Raw genomic sequence first — 21,768 nt, forward strand, 5'->3', positions numbered from 1 at the left:
CAATCTTTCAAAATATGTTGACCCACAGGACTGGCGTGTTCAACAAAAATACTGAAAGGTTGTCAAGGGCCTACAACCCATCATTATGAGTCCAAAACTCCTGGTTTGGGGCTTGAAGGGAAGTAGCTGTAACATGTTGGTTCTAGTAAATGATCACTGTGTCTTTAAAATGTGTGCTGTGGTACGGAGTGTGGGATCATTCCCACAACAGTTAAGCAAGCACTATATATTAGTCAGGCAATGATTACCAAATAATGCTGTATATAATAAAGTAGTTTTGAAAACTTGAATCATGAAATTTCATTACTAAATTGGAGCTTGTCCAGAAGACTTGACACGAGTGGACTGTGTGTGCTTAGTCAGGTCTCACTCAGGGATGATATTTGGAAGAATCATCTGCAATACAGAGCTGCAACTGCAGAGTGCTTGAGGCTGACAGCCTGGGATTTTAAAGGCATCCTATTACTAGAAGGACTGAGAAAGACTGTAGTATTGTTGATGAAGATAAACCACAGGTGCTGTTCTACTTTGCTTCAAGCCAAATGGGCTATACAATGATTTTCCTGTGAATATGTGGGAAAATAAACTTGCATTTTTATAATGTCTGCTCCAGTGTCTCCTTGGATTTTTCAAAATATATGCCTTTGTAGAGCATCAAAATTGATGATAATTCATGAGGTGGTCGCAGTCAAAGAGCTCCTTTCAAAATGTATCATATTAAAAGTTACCCATTAACAGTACTCCATATTTCTTTGTCTTCTAAAGGATACTTTTATCATTTTATTTTCTCTCTTCCAATAAACATTTGTTCTGTATATAACCCATGACAGATTCGGTCACAACTTCCAGTCTTCAGTGTAACCAAAAGTGCCTCCTTTCCCCATTTACTACCCATGTTTGTTTGATCCTCTGTCACAGCGCTACAACTGTTGTTTTGCCTACTCAGCTGCTCCCATAAACACTGTACCCAGCTATGCTTACACTGCAGAAATGGTTCTCCATCTACCTTGATTCTGTTATTTCCACAAGTACGGATAGCTCTTTCTTAAAAAAATTGCTACTTGATGTTTGAGTAATTTAGTGAACAAGTGTTATCATTAAAGAGTTATACTAAATAAAGTATTAATGTGACAATGTTTTGGAGATTGTGCCCTCTATCCACCCTTTACATTATACCTAATTTATTTGACAAAAATTTAGGCTGTATGGTTAGGGGATACAAGCCCCCATCCCATTACAAATATTATCAATGGTAATATTATTTAGCGTAACTGTTGCTCATTCCTGAAAGGCCTTATGCAAAATTGATATGCATGTTTGGTGAGCCACCTTGTCGCCTGTATATACATTCATTATTTTTATAGCAGATTTAACCTATTTAGGCTCAGGGAGAGAGTCAAAGCCTGTCTCATCACGCAAAACAGAAGAAAGGCAGACAGACAGTTATGGACTGGATGCAACTCCTTTACAAGCACACACATGAATACCTACAGGCAAAGTACAGGATCACTGTTTTACCACTCTTCATATTTGTAGGATGTGGACAGAAAAGTGCACTCTAATGAAAATTCATGCAAAGTGAGGACATGCACATTCCATACCAATAACACCACAGCTAGGAACTGAATTGCAGAACTAAGTCCTAAAAGGCAGCAATTCCTGTGCAGACCACAAATGCTCAGTTTGCTCAAGAACCTGAGAAAAATGAATTTGGGAAAGACAGAAGATGGTAAGGGGCAATGATGCAAAATCATGGAAATTTGTAGTATTATGAATATACAAAGTCAACAAAACCAGCTTTGTTGGACAAATTGGACAATTGTCCAGGGCTCTGGCCTTCTTGGTGTGCCCCCCCACACTTATTGGAAAGAATGTCAGAAAACAAAAATTTGCTTCCCAATGAAGCATGAACCAGGCAGATGGAATAAAACTGAAAGGCAGTTACACTAAATTGTCTTTTATACAGCGACCCATGGTTGCGGTTATTTAAAAAAAAATAATGATAGGAGTGTTTTAAGTTTGAATGTGTTGCCCTGTTGGCAAAGTTCTGGATTCAAATACTGAAATAAATTAAGGTTGTCTTGTGATCCTGGAAAAGGTAAAACAGGTAAGCTATAATGGTATGACTACTGTGTCTGTGAAATGCATTACTGTGTCCATTATTGTGTTATTTTATTACAGACATATGAAATCTACAAAGTTACAAACTGTAATTGCTAGGTATGGGGATGTCTGTGAATGAAAGTGACAGACACTGCTATTATCTGCTGAAATTACACAGTCATTAATCTGACTTTGCAACACCTGTATGTACTTGCGTGATGCAAGTTTGAATACTTTGGTTACCCCACTGAAATACAGCTAAAATAAATTACTGCAGCTCTTTTTTATTTTCTTACAATCAGACAACTAAGATGTAGACAGTCAACAACCTGGCTATAATTGTGGGGTCCAGGGGACTGTCTCCAGAAGAAAATGACCACTTTTGATGCCGTTTGCTAATTTATCAGACTTTGCATCATTAATATGTATTTATGCCAACAAAGTTAGAATACTTTACAATTTTAGTGTGTACTGATAAAAACTGGAATACTGTGCATTTGTGTGAAACAAAGTTGAAATACAGTCCTATTACCATTATTTTTATATCAACCATACATCTGATGTGTACATACCCAGCAAAGTTGCTGAAATTTCTGGGCATGGGGGTGGTGTGGGGGGGGGGGTGAATGAAAACCACTGATCCTCCAGTTTACTGGATCAAGGTAAACAGTCAGTTTGGACTTACAGCATTAGTGAGTGTGTTTGTGTTGGAATTCATTACTTGGCTACTGTGTGTTTGCATGAAACAAAGCTAAGCTGCATTACTGTGGCCATTATTATTTTTCTATCACACTTCGTGACTATACTTGCTGGACAGATGCTGTCTTGAGGGTGAAAATAATTGACCCTGATGTTGTTTGACCTATTTAAACAGTCATTGATATGGTTTGTTTAACTAGTGTGGCTTTGTATGAAATAAGATGGAGCACTTTACTGTGACAATTTTTTAAAGTCACAGTTTGACAACTGAGGAATATGTGGTCAAAGTAGCTGTAACAGATGGGTACAAAGGCTGTGGATAAAAGTTACTTATCCTTGCTGACTGGTCACACAAATAGTCACTGGTCTGGTTTGGCAATAGATGTGTCACACAATTTATTGCATTAGCTGAAATCAATGTAAAATGACCACTGCTATAGTATGTGTGTGAATGAATAGTAGGTGTCACAGTGCATCTACTATAATGTATTTCACTTTCCATTATAGCCGGATATCAGCACTGTACACATTAAGTTATTAACTTTGGTGGCCTGGGCAGGATGTATGTAAAAGGGGCACAGTAAGAAGCACTGTATTACATACTGCTTGGCTCTCTGAGTGCTTAGCTGTGAATTCTTCTTTGTGGAGTCTGCATGTCCTCCCTCTCTCTGCGTAGGTTTTACCCTGGCTCTCTGGTTTCTTTTAGGACCCCCAGAGAAATTACATAGGTAAATTGGCAATTCCCCAAACATGCCTGTAGGCAAGTGTGCAGTGTGAAACAGAGAGAGAGTGAGTGAGCATGTGTGTCATGTGACAGACATCAAAGTCATATCACATCAAGATCGATGTCAGTAAATGAGTATTTGTGTATATTCATAGGTTTGTAGGCAAATACTAAGCTAGTTGCCCTTGTGGGCCATTTTAAGCCTAGCTCATTTTCCTTTCAAAGGTGACTGTGTACTTTGTGATTCCAGTGTAAATACTTTAACTATTACAACAAACCAAGCCCAATATTTGTAAACTAAATTCAGATTCTGTATTACTCGTCCTCTTACTCTAAGCTCACTGCATGTAACATCTTGTTCCACAGAGATGGGTTAAAAAAATACTTCTTTGCGGAGACCTGAACATGCATCTCAACTGTCCAGATTTTTGCCTCATATTTTTTTGTCTGTTCTTTCTAAAATTAGTTTTATGGCAAATCATTGGGGGTTGATGTCACTAAATAATGACATCTACTTGAGTTTCAGACTTCATATCTTCAGAAAATGCATGCAGAGACAAATCCTTTTACTCTAACAATGTTCCAAGTATTTAAGAGCAATATTCAAAACATGTCCATTTTTCGAGCCTTGACTCCCCCATTGTTTTAGGATTTGTCCAGATTTCATGTGCTAAGAGTTTGAAAGATAGGAGCCCAAGACTGAACAGGGGACTTTTACATCTTCATTTTAACACTATCCCAATTAAGCTACTTCAGCTCATTTGCTAGATGTGTGTGTGTGAAAGAACACCACTGATTTTATCTGTGGTTAGACGCACACAAAAGTGAGTGATACATACATAACCACTGGTTAACAGGAAAAAGCAGTTTCCCCAACAAATTATTTTAAAAAAAGGCATAAAATACATAGCAAAATATTCAGACTCAATAGAGAACTGGTCAAAGACGTCCACCTTTATACTGGAATTTTAATATTATCTTAGGAAGAGAGCCTATCCTCAACTCATTCTCTAGTCTAGGCCCCGCTAACCAGTCTGGTATTAGTACTGGGCTACATTTTGTGAAGGAAAAGAAACCTGTGACATACAGCATCATAGTTCTCCAATGTCCAGATTTTCGCCTAACATTTTTGTACTGTTCTTCATAAAAGTGGTGGTTTTCTGGTAAATCATTAAGCACTACAATCAATAAGTAATGACACACAGTTCAGTTTCAAGCTTTTTTGTCCTTCAAATTATGCATTCTAACTAACGCAAAACCTGTTGTCCATCCCCAACTTCTCCCCGTTGATTTTGGCCTTTCCAAATTACCAGCATTAAGAGGTTTAGAGGTACATCTAACATTATTTAAGGACTGCGATAATGGACTACTAACCTACAACAGTAACAGGAAAAAAAAAAAACAATGACAGCAAAAATAATCGCCATACCTTCTAACACACAAATAACACAACAATAGTAATCTAACATAGTTCTTTATTAATCATATGACCCATAACCCTACCGCTTGACCCACGGCGACTTCTGGCGCAGACTTGTCACGTGAGGGCACGTGGCTCGTGCGTTCAGTTGGTGGGCGGTTTGCAGCGTCACGGTCGTGATGGCGGCGTTATGAGTTGCATGTTGGTTGTCAGAGTGGTTTATCTGTGAGAAGAGCTGTGGATTTTTAAGTGACTCCTAAAAAAGATTCAGAAACTCTTTTCTTCCTATTTGTATAAGAAGACTGAAAAGTGAGCGGTGCTTGAAGGAATTGTTTCTTCCGTGATATAAAAGCGGCGGCAGCCATGCAGATTACTCTGAAGACCCTGCAGCAGCAGACTTTCAAGGTGGAGATAGACCCAGAGCTGACGGTAAGGACAGAAAGTGACATACATTTTCTTCTCACTTGCATTGTTCCACCCCATTGGCTAAAGCACCCAGTGATATAACCAGTTTGGATGGGTGGTCATTTGATAACGGTACGGGGATCCTGTGTGTGACCCGAGGGCGTGTGAAGTGAGATACCATTACTCACCAGTGTCTATTGCTGACACTTAAAAATATAAATCCTGTTAACTGGTAGGTGGGTTTGTGTTTCTTGGTCTGGTGTGATTTGTGGAATGAGGACATGGGTTTGTGGGAACATATTCCCACTGGGTACAGTTTATTTAATAGTTGATTATTGTTGTTTACTTCTGAGTTCACCTTTGCAGTTTTGCCATACATTGGTTTGCGGTGATGGTCCCGAAGTGGCAGTTTACACTTCTGAGCCACAGGTGTCCTGTAAAGAAGAGGCGCGATTTTGTCTTCCTGTTTCACTGTCACTGGAATTAAAGTTGGCAAAATTGTAGTTTATGTATTTCTGGATTAGTAGAGAAAGCGTACTTAAACGTATGTTATTTCCATTATTGAAAAATTGCTATCTAAAAAAAAAAAAAAAAAAAAAAAAAAAAACAGGTATGTGGCTATTCATTAGTCATCAGCTTGAGGCGTTTCGTTGTTTCATTCTGTGTTTTTCGTGTTTGTCAATGTCTTGCAATGTAAACAACAAAGGTGGGAATTGGGCTGGCATGTTTTCAGTTGTGTATTTCCATCTGTGTTGGTAACTATGCCAATAAAAACTGTATTGAATTTTTTTTTAGTGATTAGAGGAGTATTTAAAGGCAGTATGAGTAATGACAGAACAGTGGGTTTAGACTTTACAAAGCATCTGAAAAGTCCATTTTAAGGAGGTAAGCCCTTAATTGGGCTTTTTTATTAAAAGCTTTTGCACTGCATCATTTTGCTTTGTTTATTTGTATTTTATTTGAATTTGTTTACTGGGGCAGGGCACTGATCAGTTTTGACTAATTTCAGTCTCTGCATTTCATCAGACTTGCAAAGCAGATGAGTGCATAAACACATGTGACAGAAAAACAGTACTGTGGTAGAATAATGGATGATTGTTTATATTAGGACACACCATGATGCATAGTAGCAATCCCTGATTGGTAATCTCCCAGTGAAGTACCTCGCAGGATGCGCAGTAGCAAAGCCCGCCCCGGACACGCCTCCTAGACTCACAATGTCGTGTAATTGTCGAAAAACACAGTAGCAAAGCCTGCCTCCTAGTAACCCTGACAGCTGTCACATTTCATTACAACATTACAGTTATGTGTCTGTAAAATATACAGTTGGAAAAATAAGAAAGCGCTCCGGTTTTTGACCCTTTGCCATGAGTTTTATTTCTCAGAGGATGCGATACATGAAATTATGTGAGTAATAAAGGGCGCAAATTGTCCAGGATGAAGCCCAGGTCCCCGAGAACCTTAATTAAAGCAGGGTATTAAATGGCTGCGTAAGTATTGCTTCTAAGGCATTAAAACAAAGGGTACAAACGGGGACCCATGCTAATATCAAACTTTATATAATCAGAAGATGTGGTGTCTTAGATAAACAGCGCATAAATGAAATGCGGTAATCTCCCAGTGAAGTACCTCGCGGGCGGTACTGCGCAGCTTTGGGCGTGTCCAAATTGATTGGCACATTTGAGTGACAGTGAGCGCGGAGCTCAGACCTAAAGATATGCTCAAACGCGACCTAAAGATCTAGTCCAGTTATAGACACACAAGCACAGTCTGCACTGTAATAAAAGATGTACAAACACAAGAGGGTGCTAAATTAAACACAAATAACGTGGTTAATAACTTTAAACTGACATGTAAAGAGCCACACTCATACTCTGAACTCTTTCCTCTAAAGGCACGTCAAAGCTACAAGCCATGAATGAAATAGCTTAAAAGCCAACGTTCGCTTGCTAGTAGAATATTTGCATTACTAAGTACTTGTCATGGACATAACTGGTTTTTCAAACGTTCCCTGTGGGTCGTCAAATTACTTACGATGTTCAGTGCTGAAAAGTTGTCTCGGTTCTAGAGACACAGTAACTTAACTGTAGTTAAAATTCAGAACATAAGATGCCTTCGAGATAAATAAAAAGTAAGGTTATATCTGCCTCTTTCTGTCCTCTAGAACTTATGCGTCTGCTGCTCGTTTTCTTTAGGCTGGCATTTCGGGTAATCTCCCAGTGAAGTACCTCGCAGGATGCGCAGTAGCAAAGCCCACCCTGGACACGCCTCCTAGACTCACAATGTCATGTAATTGTCGAAAAACACAGTAGCAAAGCCCGCCTCCTAGTAACCCTGACAGCTGTCTGCTGTCACATTTCATTACAACATTACAGTTATGTGTCTGTAAAATATACAGTTGGAAAAATAAGAAAGCGCTCCGGTTTTAGACCCTTTGCCATGAGTTTTATTTCTCAGAGGATGCGATACATGAAATTATGTGAGTAATAAAGGGCACAAATTGTCCAGGATGAAGCCCAGGTCCCCGAGAACCTTAACTAAAGCAGGGTATTAAATGGCTGCGTAAGTATTGCTTCTAAGGCATTAAAACAAAGGGTACAAACGGGGACCCATGCTAATATCAAACTTTATATAATCAGAAGATGTGGTGTCTTAGATAAACAGCGCATAAACGAAATGCCAGCCTAAAGAAAACGAGCAGCAGATGCATAAGTTCTAGAGGACAGAAAGAGGCAGATATAACCTTACTTTTTATTTATCTCGAAGGCATCTTATGTTCTGAATTTTAACTACAGTTAAGTTACTGTGTCTCTAGAACCGAGACAACTTTTCAGTACTGAACATCGTAAGTAATTTGACGACCCACTGGGAACGTTTGAAAAACCAGTTATGTCCATGACAAGTACTTAGTAATGCAAATATTCTACTAGCAAGCGAACGTTGGCTTTTAAGCTATTTCATTCATGGCTTGTAGCTTTGACGTGCCTTTAGCTATGAGTGGACATTGTAATTATGATTAATAAATATAATTTTAGGCATGTTTTTAATAACATCATAAATTTAAAAAAAAAAGTAGAATGCTTAATGTCTCACTCCCCAATCTATAGAACTATCAGTCAGTGGAACGTAAGATAAAAATGTACAGCGTGGGGGGTCATTCCCTTGCTGGATATGTGTAGTCTGTCGCAAGCCCCATATTAGAATCTCAGATATGTTTCCATACAAAATAAAAATAACATTTAAAAACAACTGCCACACTTAAGTGACAGCCCTATTGGAATGTCAGTCAAGTAGGCACCACCCACACCTGTGTGAACAGCAGTGGTGCGACTTTAAATAAACTGCCGTGTAATGCTTTGGATACATAGTTAATCTAATTTATTAATTTTTAATCGATGTAAAAGTGTCAAAACATTTGAGAAAATAGAATAAGATAGAGATGTGAAAAGGAGCAAAGTATAATGGTGATTGAGTTAGATTGGAGAAGAGTTAAAGTACATTTAAATGATGTGATGGGGTAGAACGTGCATTCTTCCTGTTTAATTAAATGTCATTTTAGCAGAGAACAGAAACTATCTTTAGAGGATGAATTTTTAATTTCTGGTGGGAGGGACTCCCTCAGTTTAGGCTGCAAATTGACCGTGCATGGTCAAATATGCATAGCTTGCATTGTGGGTTTTGTGTTGCATAGCCAGAGTGGTTCATATTTCTTTGGTTGAATGTTATATTAGTTTTGAGGTAAATGAGGGAGAGTGTGGGTGGCCCAGTGGTGCAGCAGATAGTGTTGTCACCTCACAGCAAAAGGTTCTCCAAGTTTGATTCTTGGCTGGGGTGCCTTCTGTGTGGAGTCTGCATGTGTTCATGTGGGTTTCCTCCCACATTCCAAAGAAATGCAGTAGGTGGATTTGGCATTCTGAATTGGCCATAGGTGTATGTGCACGGTGTGGAAGAACAACTGCAACAGGCTAGCCACCCGAAGGTGTAAAAAAAAAATGGGGTGGAGAAAGGGGTTGTGGATTGATGATGATTTGAACAGTGAGATCCTAAGAGCCAGGTCTATTCTTTAGTTAACTGGGAACCAGTTTTCCTTTTTTAGTATTATACAGTGGTGGTAATTTCTTGGGGAGTGTGTAATCTACACATTTTGTTTTTTAGTGTTTTGAACAGTCTCATTGTTTTTGTTAGAGGCTGAATTTAAGTTGAGGGAGTAGGATTTCTTTCTCTTTTGCAGACCTGGTGCAGTGAGAAGCATGGCCGGCCTTAGGCATAGGCCAACTAGGCGGCCGCCTAGGGCGCCAGTATAGCAGGGGCACTTTTCCAGTATTTATTTGGTGTAGGTAGACCAGGATGGGGGCACCAGGTAATGTGTTGGGGGGCGCCATGGAGCTGTTTTGCCTAGGGCACCAGTTGACCTAGGGCCGCTCCTGAAGAAAGGAGATATTTTTTGTGCCCAGAAAAGAAGGTGGGTAATTGTTTCTGTGTATTATCAACATACATGATAGAAGCTGGGTTGAGGGATCTAACTAAAAACCAAGATACTTGAAAGAAATTACTCTAAGGGGCTGTGTTTGTGATGGTTGTGATCGTCCAAAGTTTTTTTGGAGGTGCCAAGTCTTTGTTTAGTACTAAAAAGCATAGATTTTGATTTGAATGCATTTAGTGTGGTGTTTTCTGTAGTAATCCGTTCAGTGAGGTGATTGAAGTTCTTGCTTGTAAGTTAGGGAGTGGATGGAGCGATAGAGGACCATGCCGTCTACATAGGAGTAGAGAGGAGAAAGAGATACTAGACTTGTAGTCCACTCAGAAACCGATGTTAGTTGGATAATTTTTGAAAGAAGGGATGGCATTAGGGTAATGCCATTTTATGGAACGTGGTGGATTATAAGATAGTCAAAAATTGTACCAGAGAACATGCCTTTGTCCATTGACATGAGAATTTCGTCATGCCGGGCAAGAAGCCATGTTGTTTTTCTGAGTGAAGGTGGTATTTGGTAATATATTCTGTGAGTTGGGTTTATACAGTTTTCTCAAATTTTGCATAGGATTGAGAGGATTGAAATGGGGAAATAATGTGGCATATGGCAGTGGTTTTACTGTGGCAGAATTCTATACATTAAGCAGTGGTTTTACTGAAGTAGATTTCCATATATGTTCAGCATGGTGTTTGGTAGTAAGACAGAGATGAACAATGTGGGAGGTTGGCATAATGGTTAAGGTGTTTACCTTACAAACAAAAAATGATTTTCACATTGGGTATTTGGCTAGGCTTAAAATGGCCCACAAGGACAATTAAACGAACCTATGAATCTGTGTGCTTTAGGGGTGCAACATTGAAGTCGCAGTAGTGGGATTTGAAGTACAGATGTATGTTGTCTATATTGGGGGGGTCTTCCAGATATATTTTCTCCATAATAGGTGTAATGTCTTTGAATGAGATCTGTTGGAAATGAGGGGAAGGTATTGTGTGTGGATGAGGGGGCATTTGTGGGGGTGCTTGGAATGTTGCTGAAGTGTCTGGAAATCATTTGCAGACCAGCTGAAGGAAGTACTCGTAGAAGTGTGAGGCAGGTTATGTTTTCTGAGGTTGACTTCTTTCCAAAATTTTCTAGGGCTGTGTTTAAATTTTGGAGGTGTATCATGGAATGAATTTTGTGTCTTTTGATGCCTTTTTTGATCAGGTTCCTTAGATTTGTATACTGTTCCCTTTTTTCCAAGAGTGTGATTACATTTCCATGAGTGCCAGAATTCATCTTGCTGTTTGAGGAGGGATTTTTGCTCATGATTTGGCCACTTTCTGGGTTTGGAGTTAGAAAGTCTAGAGATTAAGGAAAGTGTCTGTCTTATAAAGTAGATAGTGTGTCTGTGTGTAAGGAGTTAGTTCTGTTGCTTCATTAGGATTTGTGGTGTCTATTATGGGGGGGGGGTTGAATATACTTTTATAGAGGATTTAGGTCTGACAGATTAATCTTGGGTTTGGTTTGGAAGATGGACATAAAATGGAGGAGTTGAGGAGGAATTGATGGGACAGTGATCGCTAAATGAGGGTGAGTGAATTGTGATGTTGGAGATCGTAGTCTCGCTGTTCGAGATGAGGTCACTGAGTGTGGTTTTGGTCAAAAGGTTGGATCTGGTAGGCTGCTTGACTAGTTGTCAGTTCATAGGCTTACACGTTCTTGTAGAATAATTTTTTGTTTTTGTTTGTGTGGGATGAAATTGACTGAATCACAGCTTTTAATTTCTGTGTAAAGGAAGGGGGTCAGTTTTGTAATCGCTGATTGGATATGCTTGGTACTTATGGTGGTTTCTACTAGAAGCCAGTTTGGTTGAAATTTTGATGTGGGTAAGGCTTGTTTTATAAGTTTTGTTGATAGTGATTTTAGAAGAATTAAACTCCCAGTAGACAGTGAGATTATGAGGACCTTTTTTGGGGGGTAACTGTAATATATGTAAATACACTATAAAACAAATAACAAATGTTTAATGACAATAAATTTTAATACAGTGAGTGTTGTACTTGCAATTCTGAAGGGATTATCTATGTCATTAGTTGTATTAGTGGATTGAGTTATATTGGTCAGGCAAAAAGGAAGTTCAAAATATGAATAAGAAAACGTGTTAATGATATAAAAATAATCAGACAACCTGATAGCTGAGCATGTTAAAATGCAGCATGAAGGGTAAGTAAATATGATATGGTATTATGTGTGATTTTTGCAGGTAAAACTAATTTGAGATATGATAGCCCAATTGAAAACATTTTGAAAAGAGGAGGCTGAAAATTTTCAGACTGTAAAACCTTTGGGATTAAACAATGAATTAGATTGGTGTGTTTAATATGATATTTGCTATTGTTTGTGTCGTTATTTTTACTTTTTTTTAAGTGGCATTGTATATCAGTAGGGTACTGCCTCCTTTATTATTGCTTAGTCTGCAGTGAAGAAAGTAGCTGTATTTGGAGGAAGATGGTGAAGAGAGAGGTTATCAGGTCTGAGCAAAGTTTAACTGGGAGTAAACTTGTGTCACCCACTGGATTTCCAACTGGCTCATGGATAGGAGGCAAGAATTCAAAATAGGGGTAGTTACCCCGACAGAGACCGGTCATCACTGGAGTCCCCGTGGCTCTGTGCTGCAACCTCTCCCTTTTGGCATCTACTTTTCTGATGTGAAAGGCAATATCAGCTGTTTGCACATGACTTTAGGATAGGTGGAATTAATGAATCCCCAAATGACTTTCCTTCCCGCGGGAAGGTTTGTCCCAATTATATGAGTAGTGCCAAAATCACGTACTGAAACTACATGCCAAAAATCTATTATTGTATCTTTTGGGAATTTTGTCTATTCTTGAACAACCACATTAACAATACACCCCTAAGAGTTGACCCAGTTGTTCATGATTTGGGGACTTATGTGGGCAGTGACCTAACTTTTGACCAGTATGTCCATTGTTGTAAGAAACTCCTTCTATATTCCATAACTTGTAAGCAAAGGGATTGTGTTTAGATCTACGGATGTCATTGTCCTTTTTTACTCAGCCCTCATTAGGCCAGTCATTGAATATAATTCCCCCTTGAGCATGTATCTGTCTAGACGCATGCAACAACCGGAACACCCAAAGTGATGCCTTACTAAAAAGGTACAAGGCGTAAACAACATGACCTACATGGACGGACTGAAAGCCCTGTCACAGTATTCTGCATCCTACATACTGCTAAGAGGTGCCCTGTTTCTGGTATACAAGGCATCCTGCAGCACAGTACTAATAGATTTACTGCACATCAGCGAGTCATCCTCTGTCCAATTTCATCTCTGTCCATATTCAAGTGCAGCTTGTATTTGTGGATGGGAAAAAAGAAAGTTTACTCCAGGACTGCCCCCTGTACTACTAATGTGCAGAGGCAGCTCTTAAATGCTTTGTCCTGTGTATAGGTCCCCTCAAATTTTTCATGGTCCTGATCCCAGTTATTTTCATTAAGGGTAATATATAAATCTGATGTTGTAAATCTTTATTCATTTCTTACTGGTAGGACCTTGGTTCTGTTCTCAGAACCGATACGGCCGTTTCCCAGCTCGCGCAAGCCAAAAACTCTCAGCTAAGAACTTTCCCACAGTGCCCCTGTCGTAGATACTCCAGATCTCGTTTGCAGTGTTCCTAGTCAGACGTGCTAGCCATTTCTCTCAAAGCTAAGTAGAAAATTAATTTTAAGAAAGTTTCTCTTCAAAATTATTTAATTTTTAGTCAAGTTGGCCTTTTCTTAGTGTCGCCTTTAACCTAAGCCTGTTACCTACTCTTCTCCTTGGTAATTTATTTTTTTACCTTTATTGGTACTGTCCCTCTCTGCTGTTTTTGACAGGCTTTTCCATTCTACTAGTGGTATTTTTTAAAATAACATCACTGGTATTTTCTCCCTTATTTTTTCTATAGGATATCCTTGTTGCCTTACTATGTCCGACAAAGTTAAGTTGGGATTTAAACAGTGTGACAAGTGTGGACGTAAGATGCCTAACTCAGATACACGTTTGTTGTGTCTACTGTTTGAGAGTGGATCATATTAGCGCTGACTTGTGACTTTTGTGATGGTCTTAGTAATTGTACACTAGCAGAACAGATTACTCAAGACACCTTTTTCGGAGGATCTATCTGGGTCGGAGGTCTCACCCCCACCAAAGACCGAAAAACGTAAGGAAAAATGGATTACTCAAGGCACCTTTTTAGGAGGCTGTATCTGGGTTGGAGGTCTTCCCCCTCCAAAGACCAAAAAACATAGCGACAAGTCACTCGGTTCCTGCATCTCCGTCAGTTATGGAACCAAGTCGGCTCTGTGCTTCCTCAGCGAATACCTCTTCGGCATCAGGCTTTGTGTCTTCTCCCTTGGTGCCGTCCATGATATTCACCATTTTTTTGGCTCAGACCTCGGCACCACTGACTTCGGTGCAGTCCTTGGATCCGACATCGGCTCCGATGACTGTACCTGCTTCTGCACCATTCCCAGCCACGGTGTTTCTTCTGCTCCATCGGCTCCAAAACTCGAATACCTGCCAAGGGCAAGATACCTCCAGTGCATACTGTCCCTACAGCAATGTTTCCCTGTCGGCACCGTCCACCCTTTCTGCATCGGCTCTGGTGGAACAGGTACTCTCCCGAAGCAGTGCTTGGACCGTCTTTACCTTGGTATCTAGCCCAGCGCCTATTTTCTCGCTGGCGCAGTGCATGTCCATGGCTCCGATGGCTTCCATTTCTCTTGCTCCTCTCCCAACCCTCTATTTCGGGACCCTGGGCACGGGAGTCTTAACAATCCTCTGAAGGGGAACCCTTTCTCCGGAGTCCTCCTCAGAAGATCCCACTGGGGAGCCACCCTGGAAGAAACGGTGCAAGAGGAAGCACCTTGAGTCACCGGAGGGATCTTTCACCTAATACACTGATTATGATGAGGGGAAAGGGTCCCCACGGTCTCCTCAGACGACATCTCATTCTGTGACATTCTCTAAATCCTCAAGCAGTGGGGAGACTGGAAGTCTTATAATCCTTCTTCTAAGGAATCGGTGTTCCTGCAGGCCTTTCATGCCCAGCCATCTGCTTCCTGGGTGACCCCACTGGCAGATGACCTTGTTAAACTCATTGTGCAGCGTGCCTGGAAGGGCCCGGACAACTTAGAACCTGTTCCTCGGAGGCCAGACAGAAATGTTATCTACACCTGAAGACCAGCCCCACTCATCGTAGCAGTTGACAGTTGATTTTATAGTCATGGCGGTCAGCAAGAGGGAACTGGCAGAAGATAGTTCCACCGTCCATCCTCCAGACAGAGTCCTGTACCATGGACAGACTAGGGAAACAGACCTATGCTTCAGCGATATTTGCCATTCGGTCGCTGAACTATGTGGCACACTTATTTGTCTCCAAAGAGACCTAATTTCCGAAATGTCTTCCTCTTTGGTGGGGTACTGTCTGAGGTGCGTGATACTGTCGCCTTGCAGCTAGCTACCCTTGAATCCATCTCAAACCCCTCGATGTGTTTGGTATCTCACTCCACTGAGGGGCAGCTCGAGCTGCCACATCAGTTGAAACGTAATGCTTGGATGCAGTTGTGTGACATCGCAGACCCCTTTAAATCTTCCCTTGTCAATGCACCTGTTGACGAATCTGCGCTTTTTGGACCCAAAGTATGAGACACACTTAAACGTAGTGAGAAAGACAGAAAGACGTTGTCTGCTGTGGGCATACGCCTTTCCAACCCCCAGAGTTGCTACTCCAGGAACCAGAAGGGAAGAAAAATGTGGTTCAAGAAATCCCAAGGACCTTTTCGTGACACTCGTGGTGAACAATCCCTCCAGGGTAGAGGGGGCAACTCCTATGGAAGAGGTCCTTTTCGGGGTAGAGGGGGTCCGCGTAACCAGGGTGCTAGAGATTCTTCTCCAGCAGACCCTACCAACGCTCTTGAGCAGCGGCCGGATTGCTTCCCTCTGGAAGCTGTCAGAGGTAGTTTTTCTCTGCATCTACCAGCCTGACATCTTATTACTACTGATGTTTGGGTGCAGAGAAATAATATCCAGAGGCTGCCATATACCTTTCAACTTGACTCCTAGACCCGTCAAACAAATCTCAGATGTACCTCTCAATCAGAGGGAAATAGCAGCCGTAGAGATAGAAAAGCTGCTAAGGAAAAGTGTCATCCAACCAGTCCCGCCAGACCAGACAGGATCCGGGTTTTACTAGAGGTCCTTTTTTAGTGCCAAAAATGACGGAACTGAAGACCAATCCTGGATCTCGGCTTACTGAACAAATTTAGCAAACTTCAAAAATTCCGGATTGTCACGATACAGTCCATTCTTCCCTTCCTAGGGAGGGATAACTGGATGTGCGCTATAGACCTCCAGGGCGCGTACTACCACATAAAGATGGATCACTGCTCTTGGAGGTTTCTCCGCCTCCGGCTGGGAGCCAATAACTACCAGTTCAGGACACTGCCATTCGGTCTCTCGACAGCCTCCCGAGTGTTCACCAAATGTATGGCAGTTGTGGTAGCTCATCTTCGACTACAAGGATTCCAGGTGTTCCCTGTCTTAAACGATTGGCTCCTTAGCGCTCCGACCAGGAATCTTCTAGTCCGCAGCCTCTCTTACACTCAAGCTCTCGCGCTCTGCTTGGGGATTACAATCTACAAAGACAAATCTCAGATGTCCCCAACAAAGACACTGGAATTTATTGGAGCAGTCTTCAACACAACATCCTGTCGAGCTTCCCTCCCCCCTCACAGGCTTTTGAAAATGAGACATCAAATCCAAGACCTTCTTCCTCAGACCTATGTACTAGCATGTCTTGTACTGCTACTCTTGGGCTCCATGGCAGCTGCCATTATGTTAGTACCACTGGCGAGACTCCACATGAGAATCCTGCAGTGGCTCCTTTTCGCACAATAGTCGTTGCTAACTCAACCACATGATACGCCTTACAAACCGTTGCAAGGAAGAAATGCTATGGTGGATGAAGCCACAAACGAATCTTTGGTGTCGACATTTCTGTCTTCCCCAGGCCACGGTGACCACGGACGCTTCACTGTTAGGATGGGGCGGAGATCATTTCCAGGGAAATACTGTCCAAGGCACCTGGTCCCCCATGGAGGCCAATTTGCGCATAAATGTCCTGGAACTGAGGGCAGTTCTCTTAGCGTTGCAAGTGTTCCATGCATCCCTGCCTTCGGGGACCATTGCAATTCAGTCAGACAACATGTCAGTCGTCTGGTATATCAACAAGCAAGGCAGAACTAGATAGGATTTGGCACTGGGCGATTAGCTTCCAATCGCTTTCTTATAGCAACGCACATTCCCGGGAGTTCCAACCTTATTGCAGACAATCTGAACAGGAACATCCTGATGCCTCATGAATGGCACCTCAATCAAGTAATAGCAGCTCGGATCTTCCAACATTGGGGCAAGCCTTGCTTCCCCCCTGAATTACAAATGCAGGAGCTATTTTGCCTTGATCCCCCCTCAGGGGGAATCACCAAGGGATGCTCTAACGTACGATTGGCCCCCGGGTCTTTTGTATGCCTTTTCCCCCATTTCTCCTCATTCCAAAATTTCTCCAGAAAGTTCAGAGGTTGAAAAGCAAAGTGATCCTCATTGCTCCCTACTGGCCACATCAAGTCTGGTTCCCTTTTCTATGGCCTCATCTGATTCACAGCCCGTGGATCATGGATCATTCCCAGGACCCGTTATCCCATCCTCAGGGATTGAGTCATCCGAACCTGCACTGTCTCAAGCTCACAGCCTGGTTCCTCCACTTCCAGTGATTGCCAGACTGCCTGACATCCCATCTCCTGTTTGTGAAATTCTGGCCTCACGCAAACCTTCCACTAGAAAGGTTTATTCTAGCAAATGGACTAGGTTCTCTATTTGGGCCAAAGACCAGAACTTAGACCCTTTCTCTATGCCTATTCAAAGGATTTTGCAATACCTGACTACTCTCCTGCATGCAGGAGCCTCCGCTTCAACAATCACTGTACATTTAGCAGCTGTCGGCAATTTTCATAATGCTCTTGAAAATTCTTCAATTATGTCACACCACCTATGCAAGACCTTTTTGAAGGGAGTGTTATATGTTAAACCTCCGGACAAGCCTCCCTTAGATCCCCGGGACTTGACTCTGGTGCTTCAGTCTCTTATAGGCTCTCCTTTGAGCACTTTGATTTATGTGATTTGAAATTTTTGTCTTGGAAAACCATACTTCTAGTAGCACTCACCTCAGCAAGAAGAGTATCTGAGCTGCAGGCCTTGACTGTCTAGTCCTAACTTGATCTTCCACACGGATAGGGTGTCCCTTTGTACTGACCCTTCCTTCTTGCCCAAGGTCATTTCTGGTTTTTCCATTAACCAATCTGTTGACCTTCCGGTTTTCTTCCCAAGGCATTCTAATAGAGGGGAGTACCTTTTGCACACCCTTGATGTGCACCGACAGCTTCGTTGTTATTTGGACAGGACTAAATCTTTCAGGAAAAGAGGCCAATTGTTTATAGCCTTTGCAGGACCCAGATTGGGTAAACCTTGTTTCCAAAGTGACTTTATCCTCTTGGCTTAGAAACGTCATTACCTTTATCTACCAACAGAATAAGCTACTCTTACCTTCCAGAATAAAGGCTCATTCTATCAGATCTATGGCTACCTCTGTAGCTTTTAATTCCAGAGCCTCTGTGGATGATATATGTGCAGCAGCCACGTTACCTTCATATCTCATTACAGATTGGTTTTGGCCTCCAGGGGACCAGCATCTTTTAGTGCTATGGTGCTCAGGAATATCCTTCCTTAGGGCCACCCAGGACTCAAGTAGCTGGGGACTCTGTCCTAACAATAAGAACTTGATAAAGATTTACACCATCGGATAAAGAAGTTATGTCTTACCATAACGTTCCATCTGTGTTGTAGATCTTTATTCATTCCTTACTTCCTGCCCTCCTTCCCCCTGCCTGGACTCCTGGTGGACTTTATGTACTCCTGGTTAGGCTATTTGCTCAGACAGAGCCTCCTACTTTTTTCCTATTACTACATCTTTTATCTAGGGTGGGCAAACTCTATCTGGAGTATCTACGAGAGGGGCATTGTGGGTAGGTTCTTAGCTGAGAGTTTTTGGCTTGCGCGAGCTGAGAAACGGCCATATCGGTTCCGAGGTCCTAACAGTAAGGAATGAATCAAGATCTACAACACAGATGGGACGTTATGGTAAGACAGAACTTCTTTTTATCGATTATGGGATGGGTAAAGTCAATCTCTACCTAAATGGGGTAGGTTAATTTGAGCACAAAAAGAAAAACTGGCTAGGCTTAAAATGGTCTGCAAGGCAGCTAGCTTAGAATTGCGTGTGAAGCTAGTGTGTGCATGCGTTTGTATGTGAATGGACCTTTAAAGAGTTTAGTTAGTGGGGATTGAATAAAATGTGGGTTGAGAATGTCGGGGGGGGGGGGAATTTTAAGTTTGGGGATTAGGCTGTAATAGTAATTAGTGTTGTGAACATGGAAGGGTTTTTAATGTATCTATGTTTAAGGGGTGGATAAAATGTCTTAAAGGATTTGGAGTAAGTGGGGGGAGGGGAGAATTTTAAGTTTGGGGATTAGGCTGTAATAGTAATTAGTGTTGTGAACATGGAAGGGTTTTTAATGTATCTATGTTTAAGGGGTGGATAAAATGTCTTAAAGGATTTGGAGTAAGTGGGGGGAATTTGAGAGGGTAGAGAAGCAAGCAGAGGTCATTTTCTGTAGTAGTAGCATGCCATCACTTTGTGTAGAGGCATAGAGTATACGCTTCCACTTTAGCACAAGTAAAAGCAAAGTAAAAGAAACTCATTTTAAGTCCCGTGCATAAATGTCTGTGCACTAATAATGCTTAGTTAGTAGTTGTGATGTGCAATCTCATTCCTAGCCCTAAAATGCCCGTGACACAGTGACTACAGCTACAAATTGCTGTGGAGCTAGAAAGCTAAAAGGCTTTCAGAAGGCAAAAATAAAAAGGGGGGACAAAAGCACTTTATGGCAGTCCCAAAGAAGCCATCAGTAAATATATAGGTTCATAGGTGTGTACTAGGCTAATAGCCCTGGAGCCATTACAAGCCTAGCCCGTAGAAGTGCCCTGGCATCGTGCCGCTCGACATTAGTTCTCATTGTCTCTATCAAATAAAGCCACTGGAGTGATCCCCGGGGTGAACTTTCTATTACCCTTCCAATCGTCAAGATTTCTGTTGAAGAGGGACAGCAAGGTGCTCTGCTTGACATGTATGGGAAGTCTATTCCAGAGCATAGGCACTCTCTGGGTGAGAGTCCTGTCCCTCCAGCATGTTCTCTTGATTGTGGTAATGAGGTTGAGGTCTCTGAAGCATGTGGTGTGGGGGGATTGGGATTTCTTTAGATGTAGCATTTCTAACAGAGCTATGTCAAACATAGCTTTATTAGTCAAGCAAAGATCGCCTCTTAAGTAGGCGATGTGAGACCGAGAATAGCTGTAGTCTTTTGAATCTGTCCATGTAGGGCATGTGTTTAATCCGTAGGATTCTCTTTGTGAGGTACTTCTGTGGCATCTCCAGCTGTTGCAGGTGTCTAGTAAGGTACATGCCAAATGGGGCATTATACTCAGTGATTGGTTTAATGAAGGAAGAGTGGAGAGAAACGCTGACCTTTCTTCCTGGATGCAAAACCCTTGGTAATGAGGTATACCACATAGAAGGACTTTATGACCACAGTGGCTGTGTGGTGGTCGAAGGAGAGATTGCTGTCAACCTGTGTCCCCAGATCTCTTATAACGCCTTCAGTGTTCAGTGGGCTCCCATCGATGTGGTAATTAGTGGGAACTGAGTTTTTAACAAAGGGAGTGACTATACAGATTTTGGCATTAAGCTTAAGGCTATGGTTTTGACACCAGTCATTGGTCTTAGTGAGGCCTTTCTCTAGGATGTCTGCATCACTTGGGGAGTTAATAATGGCTCCCAGCTTGCAATCATCTGCGAACTTGGTCAGCCCGAGTCCCTTTGTGTTGGCCTGGACTTCTGAGAAGTAGATGCCAGACAGGAGAGGACCCAGGACCGATCCCTGTGGCACTTTACTCGTGACTGGTCGGCAGTCTGTCTTGGAGTCTACTGCTTTCGCACTGTGTGTTCTATCTGTGAGCCAATTTGCAACCCACCTAGTGATGTAGGTGTTGATGCCTAGTTTGGTCAGTTCATCAATAATTTCCGAGACAGGAATGGTATCAAAGGCCTTGGTCAGGTCAAGGTAGGCTGTATGGCACTGCCTTACTTTCATCCACAGCCGTGGTGACGGACTCAAAGAAGTTAACCAGGTTGAGCAGACATGATCTCCCTTTCATAAAGCCAGATTGCGTGGGCTCTAGAGTTTGGAGATTTTCTATATCTTTGTTACAGGTCCATGATGATGCGCTCCATAGCTTTACATATCAGACAAATCAGTTTAATGGGGCGATAATTCCCAGGGTCTGTAGTTGCTCCCCCTTTATGGAGAGGGATGACTATGGAGTGGACTATACGGAAAGGACAAAGCCTGAGGTGAGGCTGTGACTGAACAGGGCACACAGGTGTGGTGCCATTTCACTTTATAGTTCATGTAGAACACAGCCAGTGATATTATCAGGTCCCATTGAAGCTGTATTCTTGGCCTTGGACAATGCAGCTTTAACCTGTGCTGCAATAATGCTGGGTGCCTGGCATTCTTTCGGTATTGTGATTGGTCCTTTAATGAGGGGAGAGGGGAAAAGTTGGCACTGAATCTGTCGGCCAGTATGTTGGCAATATCTGTTGGCTCAGTGTTGGTGGTACCATTGTGCAGTAACTCGGAGCAAATTTGGATATTGCCATGGAGGTTCCTGATATAACTATAGAAAGCTTTATGATTGTTTTTAGTGTCTGCTGCAATTCTGCCTTCAT

The 21,768-nt window shown here is 41.9% G+C and overlaps 1 protein-coding gene across 2 annotated transcripts in view; it reads left to right on the forward strand.

Moving 5' to 3' along the window:
• Positions 1-5,060: 5,060 nt before the first annotated feature.
• Positions 5,061-21,768, forward strand: part of RAD23A (RAD23 homolog A, nucleotide excision repair protein) — a 1,075,282-nt gene continuing 1,058,574 nt past the window's right edge. Inside the window, exon 1 of one of the 2 annotated variants that reach the window (XM_044084660.1) lies at positions 5,061-5,375. In XM_044084660.1, coding sequence (XP_043940595.1) covers positions 5,310-5,375 — 66 coding nt within the window. In that variant the 5' untranslated portion in view covers positions 5,061-5,309. The remainder of the gene's footprint in view (positions 5,376-21,768) is intronic. The other variant, XM_044084659.1, reaches the window with a different exon arrangement.

The sequence above is a fragment of the Protopterus annectens genome, chromosome 9.part0 (assembly GCF_019279795.1).
Source record: "Protopterus annectens isolate FY-2018-M chromosome 9.part0, PAN1.0, whole genome shotgun sequence".
Classification (NCBI taxonomy): Eukaryota; Metazoa; Chordata; order Ceratodontiformes; family Protopteridae; genus Protopterus; species Protopterus annectens.